The 16615-nt window shown below is 32.2% G+C and overlaps 1 protein-coding gene and 1 long non-coding RNA gene across 2 annotated transcripts in view; both read right to left on the bottom strand.

The window, feature by feature from the left end:
• Positions 1-12420: 12420 nt before the first annotated feature.
• Positions 12421-14419, bottom strand: LOC133185551 (uncharacterized). The gene is made up of 2 exons (XR_009720916.1): positions 14385-14419; positions 12421-12702 (listed from the first exon to the last, which is right to left on the bottom strand). It is a non-coding gene; the product is annotated as an uncharacterized LOC133185551 (long non-coding RNA).
• Positions 14385-16615, bottom strand: part of LOC133185147 (fibroleukin-like) — an 8527-nt gene continuing 6296 nt past the window's right edge. The window contains exon 5 of the mRNA XM_061320205.1: positions 14385-14638. Coding sequence (XP_061176189.1) covers positions 14385-14638 — 254 coding nt within the window. The remainder of the gene's footprint in view (positions 14639-16615) is intronic.

Genomic DNA, 16615 nt, shown 5'->3' with positions numbered 1-16615 from the left:
TCATCAGAATATTAAAATAAGATTTGGTTTACATGAAAAAGTTCAAAATCCTGTTCAATTTACCACAAAAATATTATTATTCATCCCACATGTTACAAGTATATTTTATCTGATTACTGTTGAACACAGTGACGGGGTCCTAGGACTTCTATGGGTATTGTACACAAACGGAAGCACTGTGATGTACACTGTACGGTAGCGAGAAAATAACAATAGGTGTCCCTGCTGTATACATGTATATATACATGTATGACACGTACGGCGAGTGAGAGAGAAAGGCACTCGGCGGCCCGGGACTCGCCGGATATATCACAAACAGTCAGTTACGCAACAATGAAGTGACAGGTGGATTAAAAAATGTATCTCTCTCTGTTATACATGTATATCTCACATTTCGTTCATTTGCGTAAAAAAGAACAGAAAGGCAACAATTACTGTACATGAAAAATAAAGAATTTAAATGTATCAAAATATGATGCTACATGTTTCAACACGAATACTTGTAAACCAGAATGTTTAAGCTAAAATTGTGGGGTGGGGGAGGGATAACTTCTATTTTTATATTTCCGGCTAAGATTGATGAGTGATGAGTAAAACTCATAATTAAGAATGCCTCTTTCTAAAAGAAATAAATTCATTACATATAAACAGATGAATGAAAAAAAAAAATGTTTATCCGTGTAACAGTCTACTTCGTGGTATAGGGGAAATAATTAAATTTTAACCAAACAAGGGTTCGGTATGTATAAAAAAAAAAATGCAGTGTCAAACTTCACATTTCAGCGGTTCTAATCCTTTTAATTTCCTCGAGGTTGGGTACTGTTATTGTGCATTCTACATTTAAGGCAGAAAAAGGGGGGGGGGTAAAATAAGCAGATTCTTAACATAATATTATTACAGGGTGACATTTTTTCGGTTTTAAAATACTTATCAAATGATATAATTTAACATTACATCTGAGAAATGTTCTCTTATTTAGATATATTTACTTAAAATCAAGGTATAGACTCAATGAAGACGTAGTTTAAGAATAATGCCGGGACCAGCACACAATGGACTACATGTAATTGCAAGGAAATTTTAGAGTTCTATTTTGAAAACAATTTACATCAGGCACCGTTGTGATTAGTGAAAATAAATACTGATCATTTGTATATATTAATTTTCTAAGTCTTGCAAGTAGTCTTGAATATTTTCAAAATGAAAAAAAAAAATAGATCGGGATATTGTCTTTTTCTTTAAATTTATTTCTGTAATCATAGTTCTTTCAATAGTAAGCTTTAGATATAAATAACATCATCTGTTCTTTGTTGTTTGAATTTAAATTAAAAAGTTGTTTAACACGCCCGTTGGAAGCGAGCAAGAGGGAGTGACGTCCAAATAATTTTACTGCAATACTTCCGTCAGGTTCATTTATACAGTAATGTGTGTGTCTCAAAAATGTCCTGTTATTTTTTTTTCCGCTTTGTATTTATTGTTTTGCTTTTTTTTTTAATTAAGTAATCCTTTATTTATTTCATTTTTTTTTTTTTGGGGGGGGGGTGTTCTCAAGAAACTCTGAAACCGCTTTCAACAGAATTTTTTTTTTTTTTTATGTACAACAACTACTGTCAGTATTGAAAAAAAAATGAGTAAAAGCTTTAAAGGATTATTTTTTAATTACATGTATAACCATTATTGAAACAGCTTAGGTTTAAAAAAGTCTTTATAAAGTTTGATATACCTTTTTTTTTCTCTAAAATCATGTTTTAAAATAAGAACGATTCCTAACGATTTTTGACGGATTTTCTTTCCCCATTCTTCCTTTCAACCAATTCCCTTCCCTTTCCAGTCAGTGTTAGGCTTGTTTTTACATCTTCTGGGTTCAGAAAAATATTCTCAGTAATTATCAGCAATTCTCAGTACCAACGTTAACTCTCAGCAAATATCAGTAATTATCAGAACCCACAGTAAAAACGACAGTAAATATCAGTAATTATCAGAACCAACAGCAATTATCAGTAACAACAGTAAAAATATCAGCAAATATCAGAAATTCTCAGTACCAACAGTATAATATCAGTAAATATCAGAAATTATCAGTAAAAAGTGGCACTATCAGTAATTATTTAGGCCAGTAGTGAAATCAGCAAGTCTGTATAATACTGGAAATACAAATGCAGTTGCAATATAAAATTATTTCTTACTAATTGATGATAATGAAATGAATGATGTGTTGTCGCTGCAAGCAAAGCGCAGTGTAGGTAAATACAAATATCCAAATGGGGAATTGAATTTAATTGACCTACATTTTTCTTGTAAGCTGAAATGAAGAATTTATCTTGATATTAAATTATTACCAAATGCAAGATGGTCAGGCCGCTTCCAGGAAATGAATAAACAAGCCAAATACAAAACACCAGCAACTCTAGTTTATGAATACCAGCTGAAAATGAACCAACAACTTCTTTTGCTAAAACGTGGTTTTGTTTACCGGATGTTGTTATCTGGATGTCAGGGTCAATGGAACTGGTTTAGTTTAATTTAGTAAATCCCTTCCTGATATTTCCGGATGTGCTTTTAGCGCGTTATTTAGTAAACTTTTAAGTTTTAAGCACACTCAAATGTCTCTTTTTCACTGACTTTCAATCTATGTTAATACTAAATGACGCAAAAATATGAATTCATACAGAATAAACAAAACAAAATGAGATGACCTACTGTACAAAATAGAACAGCTGATATCGATCACGTGATCAAAAATTTAGGCCAAATCTAAATATAGTTTTTGCATTCACAGAACATGAGAAACTAATAGTGAAACAATCTTATCGGTCCATGCATGGTAGTAAATAGTCCAAATACACAAATACAACACAATTTCACAAATATAGTGTCACAAAGCACAACACAAACACAGCACAACACAAACACAAATACACATGTACATGGCCCTTGCGCAATCCCTGGAAAGATACTTCCGGTGACGTCACAAAGCGCGGAATACGAATGATGAATAGGAATTGAAGTTCAAGTTAGTGCACCTCTGGAGCGCGCGGGAAAAACCACCAGTTCTTATCTCCAATTCACGTTGGGCGCCATTTTTGTAACCGGTTCTTGTAGAAATTAAAAAATGACTGCAAGATGGTATATAGGGTTGGATTCTTAGTATTTATTCCGTGGAGATATATAGTTGATTTCAAGATGAATTAAATGTTTTAAATCAACCTTAAAATAACAATAACAACATATAAATACATAGACAACATATAAACAAGCACATTAACTTTACAACACAAAACGACCACAATTTAAACACATTAAAACATTCATTTAGGCCATTACTTTACACTTTATATAAACGAATTCAAAGGGCGATAACTCTTTGAAACTCTTACTGAATTAATGATGTAAATTATATTTCTCTATACTGAAATATTTACAATACTTTAAAAATATGAGTTTAACATACCAGTGTATGGAACTGAGTGATTTATCTCTTGATCAGGATGACTTTAAAGAATTATTACATGATGACCTAATGGATTAATAAATTATAAAATCATAATAATTCAAACCCAGATCTTAATCCAAAGATCTACATGAATTAGATTAAAACATATAACTTGCTCTTACTTTACAATATCGATCTTAACTTTAATAACTTTAGAACTTTCACTCTAGCACATTCATACTCATTTAGCAAGTTTATATTAAAATACTTTATTTTCATTCATTATCTTTAATTTTAGTTTATGATCATTAGATGTGTTTATAAAAGGTTTGCTTACAGTTTATGGGTGTTTAATATACTCCAAAATATCAAATATTAAATTTTAAGCAATCACAAATCTCTAGCTACACCCTTCTCAGACAGTATCTTTGAATGGAATAATAAAACAAAGGTTTCCCGCCTGAATGGACAACTTTGACCAAACAATACCAACTGACCAATAGAATGTAGGAAAACAGACAATACCCTTATTTATAAATGGACTAATCCATATATCTACCTTAACCCATAGTCTTTGGGTTAAACTATTATTTAAATAGGGATGTTTATGATTTAAACATATAAATAAATAATATATTAGTAATGCAGGCGCAGCGCTTGTATAGATGTATGGATGAATGAATGAATGATTAATTCCTGAAATAAAATGTATAGCATTAATTAAAATAAAATAAAACTAAGTACAACTACCACATTTTATCAATCAAAATGTGATTATTTTCATTGTTTGACACTTCGAACTATTGAGAGAAAAAAAAGCAATCGGAAGAGAGAAAGAAGGGAGAGTGAGAATGAATTCATTTTTCATAACCAGGGCAGTTGTTTTTATGAAATCATTTATTTACAACATAGTTTTACTTTTACACAGAGTCCAACACTGTCAGTATGACACTTTTCTTGACAAACGATACGTACCTGCTGCGTTAAGTATCACATGACTTTAAAAAAAAACAAGAAAAAAATTTCTTGTGTTACTGTTTTATATTATTAAATCAATTCTTATCATTTGACACTGTCTTAATATTCACTTACTCATGTACAACATCACCACGAATACCCGATCTCTGGCGCCCCTTCCCATCCCCCTTCTTATTTCTTTCTTTTTGTAATTGAAAGTTCTTGAAATAATCGTGTCGTTTTTAAACACACTGCAGATGGGTTAAAAACAACTCTGGCAAGAACTATATGTAAACTTGTATATATGGGAGTTAGTACAAACGACGTTTAAAAAAAAGCAGCTCTAACACGTGGAAATATTTCTATGAAGAATAAGGATTCTACCAAATGTAGATATTGAATGAATTAGAAATCGACATTTTTTTTAATTTAGTAAAATTTAATACATAAAATACGAAAAAGGTAGGTATCTTTCCTGTCAATTTGTTAAAATATTTATCAAAGATCAGTGCTTATCATCGTATACAAACCTGTTTATTTTTCCAGTGTGTATTGTATTATATTATTTTTTTCTGTAAAGAATATAATTCCAAAAGTTTTATTGTCTGTTAAAAAGAACATTAATATTAAAATTGTAGTCTCGCAAATGATGGATGGATTTGCAAACTGATCACGGACTGTACTGTTTACTACTACATACCGATTATTTCAAAATTCGATATTGTAGAGTCAAACCGTGTCTGCACAAAGTATCGGCATCGTATCAATCTCATTTGCTCTGGGCTCAACATTTCTTCTTTATATATATATTTTTATAGAAGAATACGATCATGTCATAAACTCAGGGATTCTATTGCTATATCGTTTTTACAGCAATATGTGTGTTTCGGATCGGGGAAAACGAAACTTCAAAGACGCTGACATTTTTAGTGGTTCACGCTTATCATGGACTTCAATACCACCGGCCCCGTGTTTATTTTGGGGATTCACATTAGGGATATTCCCCATATAAGTGTCATATTCTTTCTTTAACAGAATATTATAAGCTTAATCAAAATTTTTATTCATATCAGAAAAGGTCACTTTTAATAAATTATTCTTTTTTATGTTGCAGTATGCGATTTTTCTTGGAATAAAAAACGACTTATTAACTTTTTTTTAATGACGATGGAATCCTTTTGGAATGTCGTATATGTGTATTAAACAGCGAAATATTTTTTTGTTTCTAAAGGTTTGATGCAGAGTAAGTAATCGAAGTTGTAGCTTAATTTAAGCGTAATTTTATATAGGATATCCATCAGGATCATCCTCCGATAAAAAGCCCCCGTTTTGAGTTGCCGTGCCTTATTAACGACTCGTTCAAACTGAATTGATTGAACTACGAAATCAGGAAATATGGTAAAAATACATTAGTCTAATGCTCTGTTTACATCAGTGGGCGTCATAAAACCACAAAATCAAGAACGATAAGCGGGTAAGAAAAGTAACAAGTGGAAAAGTTTTCATCTTTATTTTTCAGTAGAATAAAGGCCAAAAAATATTACTACTCGTAATTTAACATTCTTTCATATATAGCTTTAGGCTTAAAAAGTGAAATCCTAATGTTAAGAATCGTTTCCTATAGTTGAAGTCCACAACTTGTATTTCTTACAAAAATACATCGACTATTGTTTCAATTGCAAAACAACTCTACAGTGCCTAGATATTGAGCATCGAAAACATACCCCCCAAGGTGTTTATGTTCCACTACACCATATAAATATAGTCCTGCTGGACAAGTCATTACTGGTGACATAAATATAGTTAATAATGACGACCTTAAATCACTTATTTTAAAAGGAGCAAAACTTAGGGAACCCCGACCTTTCAACTGTCGTCATATTGTCATAACTATCATGAATACTGTGGAAGATTACGCCAGCAAAGGGTCAAGTATGAAGCCATTGAGGGGCAATATGAAGGCCAGCTATCCTTCTATCTTCAATGATTCAGAAGTGAAAAAAAAGAATTAGATAGATAAGTATGTACTGGTCCCGGCTGACAAAGCAGGTAACATTGTCTTTGTTTGTTATGCTCATTTGTCGTGGGGATTGGTTGTATAAAGCGTTGAAAAGTCGTTATTGATGTTACAGTATTGATGTTATTGATTTTGGAAAAAGTTTGTGATTTCAATTTTTCTAACAGTTCCTTGGAGTTGTGTAACTGTATTTTAGAGGAACTGGTAATACAACTTATAACCATGGCTGCTCCCTTTCTAAGGAAGAATTTTTTCGAAATCATGCGTCAATTTTAAATATTCCCAATAATAAAAATGAATTTGAATTACCATATGTATTCTGGATTCCTTAGCCTCATAAAATCCTTACAAACAAAGATATATAGCGGCTTTCAGTAGATGTTCTACAAAGCCTCTTTTTTTGATTAATGTTCTATCAAGCCTCTTTCTGTACTGCTCATTCAAATATTAACAGCAGTGAACGAGAAACTTCAGGAGTACTGTACAACAATATCTTTCAGAAGTGGTGTAAATCAGATGTAGATACTTAAAAACTCCAAGGAACTATTAGAAAAATTGAAATCACAAACTTTTATCAAAATCAATAAAATTAATAACGACTTTTCAACGCTTTATACAACCAATCCCCACGACAAAATAAAGTCCAGTCTTTTTGACATCATACTACTTTTCAATGAAAAAGGAAGTCATAAAACTATTTTCCTTGTCATCGGTCATTTGCAAAATTATTTTGTTTAAATCATTCGGATTAAACACACAAATAATCTGAAGTAGATATTGATTGATTGTTATTGTTTAACGCCGAGTCGGCAATATTTCAGCCATATTTCGGCGATTGAAGTAGATATTAAAAAGTTTGAATTTCTGATTAACAATATTTATGTAGTTTTTGGAAATCAGGTTTTCCAACAATTTGTCGGAATTCCCATGGGTACCAATTTCGCCCCTTTATTAGCAGACCTTTTTTGTATTCAAATGAAAGAGATTGTATTTAAAAACTAATACATGATAAGAAGGAGACATTTGCTCTCAAAATAAGATATATCGACGACGTATTATCAATTATCATTAGATACTTCCATTCATATGCTGACTCGATATATCCCAGTGAACTTGAAATAAAAGATACCACAGAGTATGACGTCAACTTTTATATTCATAAACGTTCCTTTCTTTTGTAGTAATATACTCTTATCACCTGTATATGGAGTTGATATCTACCAGTTGATTCGATACACAAAAGCATGCTCCACGTACGAACAATTTCTAAAACAATGCACGCTATTGACAAACAAGTTGTTGAAACAGGAATATTAACAGTCTTGTTTAAATTAATCATTTCGCAAGTTCTAAGATCAATATAATGACCTTGTCAACAAATACAATCTATAAAAAAAGTCGAATGCTGACTGATATTTTTCATACTAATTGTTAGGCTATTCCTTAAACACTGAATTGTCTACGGATTTTTCCGTTTGCCCGATCATGACAAGGAGTACACGACGAGTTTGACCGGCCGACAGGGGATGCTTACTTCTCCATGGCACCTGATCCCACCTTTGGTGATTATGAGAGGTCTGTGTTCTCTACTGTATTTTTAAATGGCCTTTTGAGCTTAATTTTCAGTTCGTTATCTCCATTTTTCACTTTAGCTAAGGGCTGAGTGTTAATTAAAATCATGCAAACAGTCTGTAAGATTTGTATAAAAAAATAATTTTAAAGATGTAACAAAATATCAACATTTGTCCCACGTAATACCACTCTGGAGTTTGGTTCCTGGGCCGTGGGAGGGGGGGGGGGTCTTCGAAATTACAATTCTGGTCAAGCATAAAACCCTCATGCTAGTTATATAATCAGCTTCTTTTAAGCAAAAATTTTAAATTGTGTATTTTTAATTATGTAGTAGTGTGTTTAATGTATGCCAAACTACGCCCCATCCTTAGGCCGGATTCATGGTAGCATGAACTGTACAATTTTGTTAAAGAGTGAGGAACGTAATATAGTTATGTAAACACTTACATGGTTTTTCAGCTAGATGTCTTAGGTAAAGAAAATATTTTCCATTGATAAATTATCAACTTTGACTAAACCCTTCGGTCTGAACTATGAGCCAGGGAGCCATGAATTTTGCAACTCAAATAGACAGTGTGTCTGCTAAATTTCCATGAATAAATAAAAGGATTTTAAAATATAACAAAATTTAAATAGATGGCCAACCTTGTCCTTGAGCCAGATTCCTGAACCATGGACCATGGATGTAACAGTTTTTGCGAAGAGCGAATTACTTATACGCATGTAACAATAATGACAAGAATGCGACTGCTTCATGTCCAGTTGTTTAGAAGAATGTAGAAACTAGCATTAATTTTAATGGTTTTTGCCTAACCATTGGGCCCAAGAGGTGCAAAGTTTTGTTCCATGTTATACACCAAAATTGGTTGAAAGTAAATGAGTTTTTTTTCCGAGATAAAAAAAAACTGAAAATCATAAAAAAATTTACGACCCATACCCGCCAAATAATGCAGTATCATAACATGGACCTGCAAGCTTTATTCGAAAAAAAAAGAAAGTTTTTGAAAGTTTTCCCTATGTACTCCATACATGTGCATATGCAATATTAACCTTATTTCCTCCTTTCTGATCCTACCCTATTGAGGATAATTGTTTCAAAAGCTGCAGATCAACTGTTTGAAAGCTTTCACATAAGTTTCATTATTTTCTTATTTAGTGGGTCTTGAGGATTTAATTTTTAAATGACCATCACCCAATTATAGCTTTTTCTAGCTAATTTTCTTGGAGGGGGCATTGTCTTTTATGTGAAAATCCATTAAATTTCCTCATTAAAGTTTTTTTTGCGCCAAATTGGATTAAAATTGAAAGTGATTATAAAGAAGATGTAAGAGGTTTATACTTCAGTGGTGCCAACAGAAAATGCAGCATCAAAAAATCCAATCCGATGATCCAACGAAATATCGGAGATGAAATTCATAGGTAATTATCTTCATGATGTGATGGATATTGAAAATAAAAGATATCTTCTAAGGAAAACTAGTCTGATATATATATATATATATATATATATATATATATATATATATATATATATATATATATATATGAAGTCTTGAGCTGTCATGAGCTATCACAATAACACAAGAGAGATAACCCTTTATTGTCAAAGTAGAATTTGTAGTTTGGTATCAAGAGAAGGTTAAGGTCAAAACTAAAAATAAAAAAATATTCTATAGAATTCTCTGTAAAGATGGAATTTCTCTGTTGACCTTGACCAAGGACTGTGGTCCCTGTCTCCTCTCTCTTGATTTTGACCAAGGACTGTGGTCCCTGTGTCCTCTCTGTTGACCTTGACCAAGGACTGTGGTCCCTGTCTCCTCTCTGTTGACCTTGACCAAGGACTGTGGTCCCTGTCTCCTCTCTGTTGACCTTGACCAAGGATTGTGGTACCCGTCTCACCCCTGTTGACCTTGACCAAGGATTGTGGCCCCTGTCTCCTCTCTCTTGACTTTGACCAAGGATTGTGGTCCCTGTCTTTTCCCTCATGTGCATTTTATAACCGGATGTCATTGTATGTCATTTTTTTATGTAATACCATGAATGTTAATGTTGAATACAATCAATTAAAAATGTCGATTAAATAAAATAATTTTTCTTTACCTTGAAATTAATACTTTGAAAAAGGTACAGAAAAAGATCAAAGGGCGATCTCCAGAAAAAAAATCTAACTTAAACAAAATCTTTTATCAGACCATAAAGAAAGGATCTAAAAGAATCTAAATCTTAACACAGATATTCTTAAGGTGAGATTAAAAATGGTGTTATATTTATGATTTATGACGAAATCTCTGGAAACAAATTCGTACAACAATCTAGTCGATTTAAGATATGCATTATTTATGTCAGATTCTAATGAACCGGTAAAGGTGATCTGAAAACGAAAATAAATTATATTTTAAAAAATATAAAGGAGAAAAATATTTTTTGTACAACTTTCAATCAAAAAATACACACGATCACTATGGTTTAATATTGTTTTCAATATGATTAATGTTTGCTAGAGTAAATTTGAATGAAATGTGGAAAAAAGTAATGATTTTTTTTTTCTAATAAAATTTATATTTTTCATTGAGTTTGTAAGAATATCTCGAGGTGTTGGTATTGCAATAGTTACTTTTTAATTTTTTTTTCTTTGTTTTAGCTTTGTGCTTTTTTTGGCTAGCATTTAGACAGAATGTATATTCTGACGTCTCATTATAACTACACGACTTCAGATTGATGTAGGGAACATACACCCAGATTGTTAACCAATCAAATCTCTTCTAACAATAACATAATAAGTTTTATCAAAATTTTTTTTTTACATTATCTCCTTGAAACCTGTTCTCGTTTTTGGACTATCAAGGACAGACAATACGTTCCTCAATAACATATAATTTTTTCTAAGATTTTGTCATTGAAGTATTGCTACTTTAACATGTTTACTCGCAAAAAAATTGAGGTACCTTACCAGGCATTTGTGCAAGATACCAGAGGATGTTTTTCCTATAAAATCCCTTTGGAAAAACTTAATTAGCCAATAACACATTTTTTGGTGTTTCATTTTTTAAAGACAATTAGAAACCAGTTCAGAAATCAGAAGGTAATTAAAATTTTGAATATTTTCCACATAATTCGAAGGTATACAAAACCGATATTTGAGGAAGGTATCGTCTGACCTTAATACCAAAATATAGTCTAATTTCTCTCTCTCTCTCTTTTTTTTGAAAATCTGAGATTCAGAAACTGCGTAATAAAGAATGTTTATCTATTGGTGTTTTATCCCCCCCCAAAAAATACGATGTTCAAATAAATCTTCAATGACGGATCTAATACACACAAAGCGGAAAAACTCTACTTTTCTTTTAAAATGATTAACTTTAGCAAAATGTGATACTGACCTTTAGAAAACGTGGTTATTTGATCTTTTACCTCATAACATACCCACAATAAATAGGCAATACCTGTCAGGCGCACGAATCTGCCACCATTACGTTTCTTCTGATATGTAAAAGGTTAAGCCATATCAATATCATCCTCTATCCAGAGTTGTCTTCGTCGGCGCTCCCAACACCTCTGTCAATGCTCGTTGCACAAGATTCTTGTACACGTATTAATAACTGAATTTTAAAAAATTCAAATAAAAATAAATTACTAAGTGTAAATATCAATAAAAATGAAATTTTATCATTTATTTTAAATCTATCATCCCTTACAACGATTTATATCATTGGTTTTAAAAGAACTATTTAGTTGAATTAAAAAAAAAAAAATAAAACTAAGGGGGAAATGATTTAAGAGGACGATAGATTCCTTTTTACTATTAAATAATATGATTTAAACTATTCTAATTTTTCATTTTACAATTTTTCAAAAATTCTTGTATACCAAGTGTTGACAGAAGCGTATGTGGAAGGATAGCGGGAAAGACAAATCTGGTTAGAGAATGATATCAATATATAAACAGTAGAATGTGTTTTGTATCAATTTGAATGAGAAATACTATTTCCGTCGTATATTAAGTTTCAATCTTTTCCACAAAATTTGAATGGAACAAGAGCATGCACCAAAGCAATTATTGCTTAATAGATTAATTAATTATATCTGCTTATCCTTTCAGAATATTGCATGGATGCCAAAGATGGGAGGGGGTATCTCGATAGAGAAACATAATCTTGGATATGTTGTTCTGCAGAACATGAATATCAAATAATGTTATATAGAAATATTTAAAACAGTGAAACCTTTTGTGTCGGAATAGATACGATGTCGGATTGTACTGTGTGAAGAACATGGGAATTAGTAGAAATAGGTATGAAGTTGAATGTCGAAATTCACATTAAATGGAAACGGACAATCGAAGTGTCGGATAAAATATTTTTTACTGTAATACGAGCAATCTTCATTCTAAATATCAACAAAGGAACTTAAAGTGGCAGAATTTGTAAATAAAAACGAAATATTTCTAATTTCCAATTTATTACAAAACATACAATGTACAACTTTTACTAAGTACATTTAGTATAGAAAACTAACAAAAGTTTATTGCTTCAGGAAATACTTCAACTTCAACCACAAAACCACCTCAAAAATATAATGTTTATACTTGATGTAAAACATTATTTCAAAAAAGAATAAATAGAACCCCATGATCAAGATGAATTTGAAATTGTCTCTTTTGAAATGTTTCATCTGATTGATCCGTTTTCTTCAATCTGTGATTTCTACTTCATTAGATATTGATCTGTTGAAAATAATAAAAAAAACAAGATTTTTTTGTGAAACACTGATGCTCCTGTATGGCAGCTTATGGCGAAGGTTAATGTTTCTCAAATGCAAGTCAAAATCCAGGCAAAAAGATAAAAAAAAATGTTGGTACCCAAAGAAAGGTCTTGTCTCGAGGTATATACCTGTGAAATTTGAAAGCCCTAGCTGCATTTGTTCAAAAGTTATGGACAAGGTTATAAAAAAAAAATGTTGGTACCCAAAGAAAGGTCTTGTCTCGAGGTATATACCTGTGAAATTTGAAAGCCCTAGCTGCATTTGTTCAAAAGTTATGGACAAGGTTATAAAAAAAAATGTTGGTACCCAAAGAAAGGTCTTGTCTCGAGGTATATACCTGTGAAATTTGAAAGCCCTAGCTGCATTTGTTCAAAAGTTATGGACAAGGTTAAAGTTTTTTAAAAGTAAGTAAAACGTTAAAGTCAAGGTCAAAGTTAATGGTATCCAAAGGAAGGTCTTGTCACGAGGATTACATATGTGAAATATGAAAGCCCAGCACCAACCATTAAAAAAAAAATGGCCAAGGTTAAAATTTTTTGGAAGTAGGTCAAACTCCTATGTCAAGGTCAAAGGGTCAAACTGGTTGGTATCCAAAGGAAGGTCTTGTCACAAAGATTACATATGTGAAGTATGAAAGCCCTAGCACCAACCATTCAAAATTTATGGCCAAGGTTAAAGTTTTTCAAAAGTAGGTCAAACTCCTAGGTCAAGGTCAAAGTGGTTTGTATCAAGGGAAGGTGATGTCACAAGGATTACATATGTGAAGTATGAAATCCCTACCATCAATCATTAAGCTTTGGCCAAGGATAAAGTTTTTCAAAAGTAGGTCAAACTCCTAAGTGAAGGTCAAAAGGTCAAAGTGGTTGGTATCCAAAGGAAGGCCTTGTCACAAGGATTACATATGTGAAGAATGAAAGCTCTAGCTCCAACTGTTCAAAAGTTATGGCCAAGGTTAAAGTTTTTCAAAAGAAGATCAAACTCCTAGGTCAAGGTCAAAGGGTCAAAGTGGTTGGTATCCGGAGGGAGGACTAGTCACAAGAAATACATATGTGATGTTTGAAACCCCAAGCGCTAAATGTTCAAAAGTTATAGCCAAGGTTAAAGTTTTTCAAAAGTAAGTCAAACTCCAAGGTCAAGATCAAAAGGTCAAAGTTGATGGTATCCTAAGGAAGGTCTTGTCACAAAGAATACACATGTGAAGTTTGAGACCCCAAGCACCAACTGTTCAGAAGTTATAGCCAAGGTTAAAGTCCCATAAAATTTTGCAAAAGTGGGCCAAACTCCAAGGTCAAGGTCAAAAGGTCAAATATAATGATACCCAAAGAAAGTTCCTGTCACAAGGAATACACATGTGAAATATGAAAGTCATAGCTCCAACCAATCAAAAGTTATGGGCAAGGTTAAAGTTGACAACAAACAGACAGACAAACAGATAAACAGACAAACAGACAGACAGTACAAAAACAATATACCCCCGGAATCTTTCGATCCAGGGGCATAAAAAGAATTAAAAGAATGAAATAATGTTTCAGAGAAATAAAATGGAACTTTTTATAACTCTTCACAATTTTCTATTAACCGTTTAAAATGTTCAAGGAATTACCAAAAAGTAAATATTGGTTATTAAGATTTAGTGTTGTTTACCTAGTGACGTTTGATCAACATCATCGTCCCCCTCACAGACGTCCCATTCCTTAATGTAGGATGCCAAGGTCTGTGCCAGTATACCGGGTACCAGGGACCGTTGAGAAAGACGCGGTGACATGTGTTAAACCACCAGCCTCCTCCCTGAGTTTTAGCACAGTTACTTGTATTTCTGTCATTATCCCTGTCTTGGGTTGTAAAGTACATCCCTGACAGATCTTTGTTAGGTCTACCAGTATCTAACATACTGTCACCTGTAGAATTAATCAATAATACTGAGGTACATCTAAGACAAATCACGGCTTCTCATACTGTCACCTGTAGAATTAATCAATAATACTGAGGTACATCTAAGACAAATCACGGCTTCTCATACTGTAACCTATAGAATTAATCAATAATACTGAGGTACATCTAAGACAAATCACGGCTTCTCATACTGTCACCTGTAGAATTAATCAATAATACTGAGGTACATCTAAGACAAATCACGGCTTCTCATACTGTCACCTGTAGAATTAATCAATAATACTGAGGTACATCTAAGACAAATCACGGCTTCTTATACTGTAACCTGTAGAATTAATCAATAATACTGAGGTACATCTAAGACAAATCACGGCTTCTCATACTGTCACCTGTAGAATTAATCAATAATACTGAGGTACATCTAAGACAAATCACGGCTTCTCATACTGTAACCTGTAGAATTAATCAATAATACTGAGGTACATCTAAGACAAATCACGGCTTCTTATACTGTAACCTGTAGAATTAATCAATAATACTGAGGTACATCTAAGACAAATCACGGCTTCTTATACTGTCACCTATAGAATTAATCAATAATACTGAGGTACATCTAAGACAAATCACGGCTTCTCATACTGTCACCTGTAGAATTAATCAATAATACTGAGGTACATCTAAGACAAATCACGGATCTCATACTGTCACCTATAGAATTAATCAATAATACTGAGGTACATCTAAGACAAATCACGGATCTCATACTGTCACCTGTAGAATTAATCAATAATACTGAGGTACATCTAAGACAAATCACGGCTTTCATTCTGTAACCTGTAGAATTAATCAATAATACTGAGGTACATCTAAGACAAATCACGGCTTCTCATACTGTCACCTATAGAATTAATCTATAATACTGATCACGACTTCTCATGTTGTCACCTGTAGAGAAAATACATCACAGAGATCATTGATTGATTGATTTAAGCATTGAATCATTATTTTATGTAGAATTTCAGAAAATACATCACAGAGATCATTGATTGATTGATTTAAGTATTGAACCATTATTTTATGTAGAATTTCAGAAAATACATCACAGAGATAATTGATTGATTGATTTAAGTATTGAATCATTATTTTTTGTAGAATTACAGAAACTACATCACAGAGATCATTGATTGATTGATTTAAGCATTGAATCATTATTTTATGTAAGATTTAGTCTCATAACTGCAACGGTGTGTGCAAACAAATTGAGTAACGCGCGTTAGCGTTTACATTTACATTTTTAATCCCTTGGCTTGACTGCAAATTTGATTTCAGTTTCAAAATCCCTGTATTATCCTTAGGGTAAATTACAATTAATGGAAGAGACATTGCAACAGTTCTGTTCAATGTTAGCGTGAATTTTGATTTTCACTTATGAAGTAACACTTTCACGGGCTTTCAACGTTTGTGACGTCAAAATAAATCGCATACTTTAAGCTTTAACGAGGTTGGATCCTGATATTTAAAGTCTTAAACTTTTTTTGTCAAGTATATTTTTAGTTTCTTCACACATAGCTTAATTAAAAATCAAAATAAAAAATGGGGGTCAATATACTTCTTTTGGCGCCACAGTACATTTAATATGACCTTTTTGCACTGAAATGTGTGTCTTAATCAAAAATCACATCTTCGACGTTTTCCTTTTAATGTTTTTATCCAAATAAATCATGGGACAAAATAAACTATTAGTCTACTTAAAAAAAGACACTTTAAAATTGTGACTAAGAAAAAATTTCAAATTGCTTCTCATAATCAATTATTTGACCTTTCTTCACTCAAAAAGTGTGATTTCTCTGGCATTAAAAATTTAACAAGCAAGAAAATTATTTTATTTTAAAGTCTTAAACTTTTGCTGAATTTAGGCAGATTGATTAAAGTTATCTTATATATTCAGAAAAGAAAAACAAAAGTGGGAGTCTATGATGTAA

The sequence above is a fragment of the Saccostrea echinata genome, unplaced genomic scaffold (genome assembly GCF_033153115.1).
Source record: "Saccostrea echinata isolate AGI-Se365-2 ecotype Australia unplaced genomic scaffold, CSIRO_AGI_Sech_v1 ptg000012l, whole genome shotgun sequence".
Taxonomy (NCBI): Eukaryota; Metazoa; Mollusca; class Bivalvia; order Ostreida; family Ostreidae; genus Saccostrea; species Saccostrea echinata.
The sequence above is the reverse complement of the archived record's forward strand: the minus strand, read 5'-3'. Positions and strand labels throughout refer to the sequence as shown.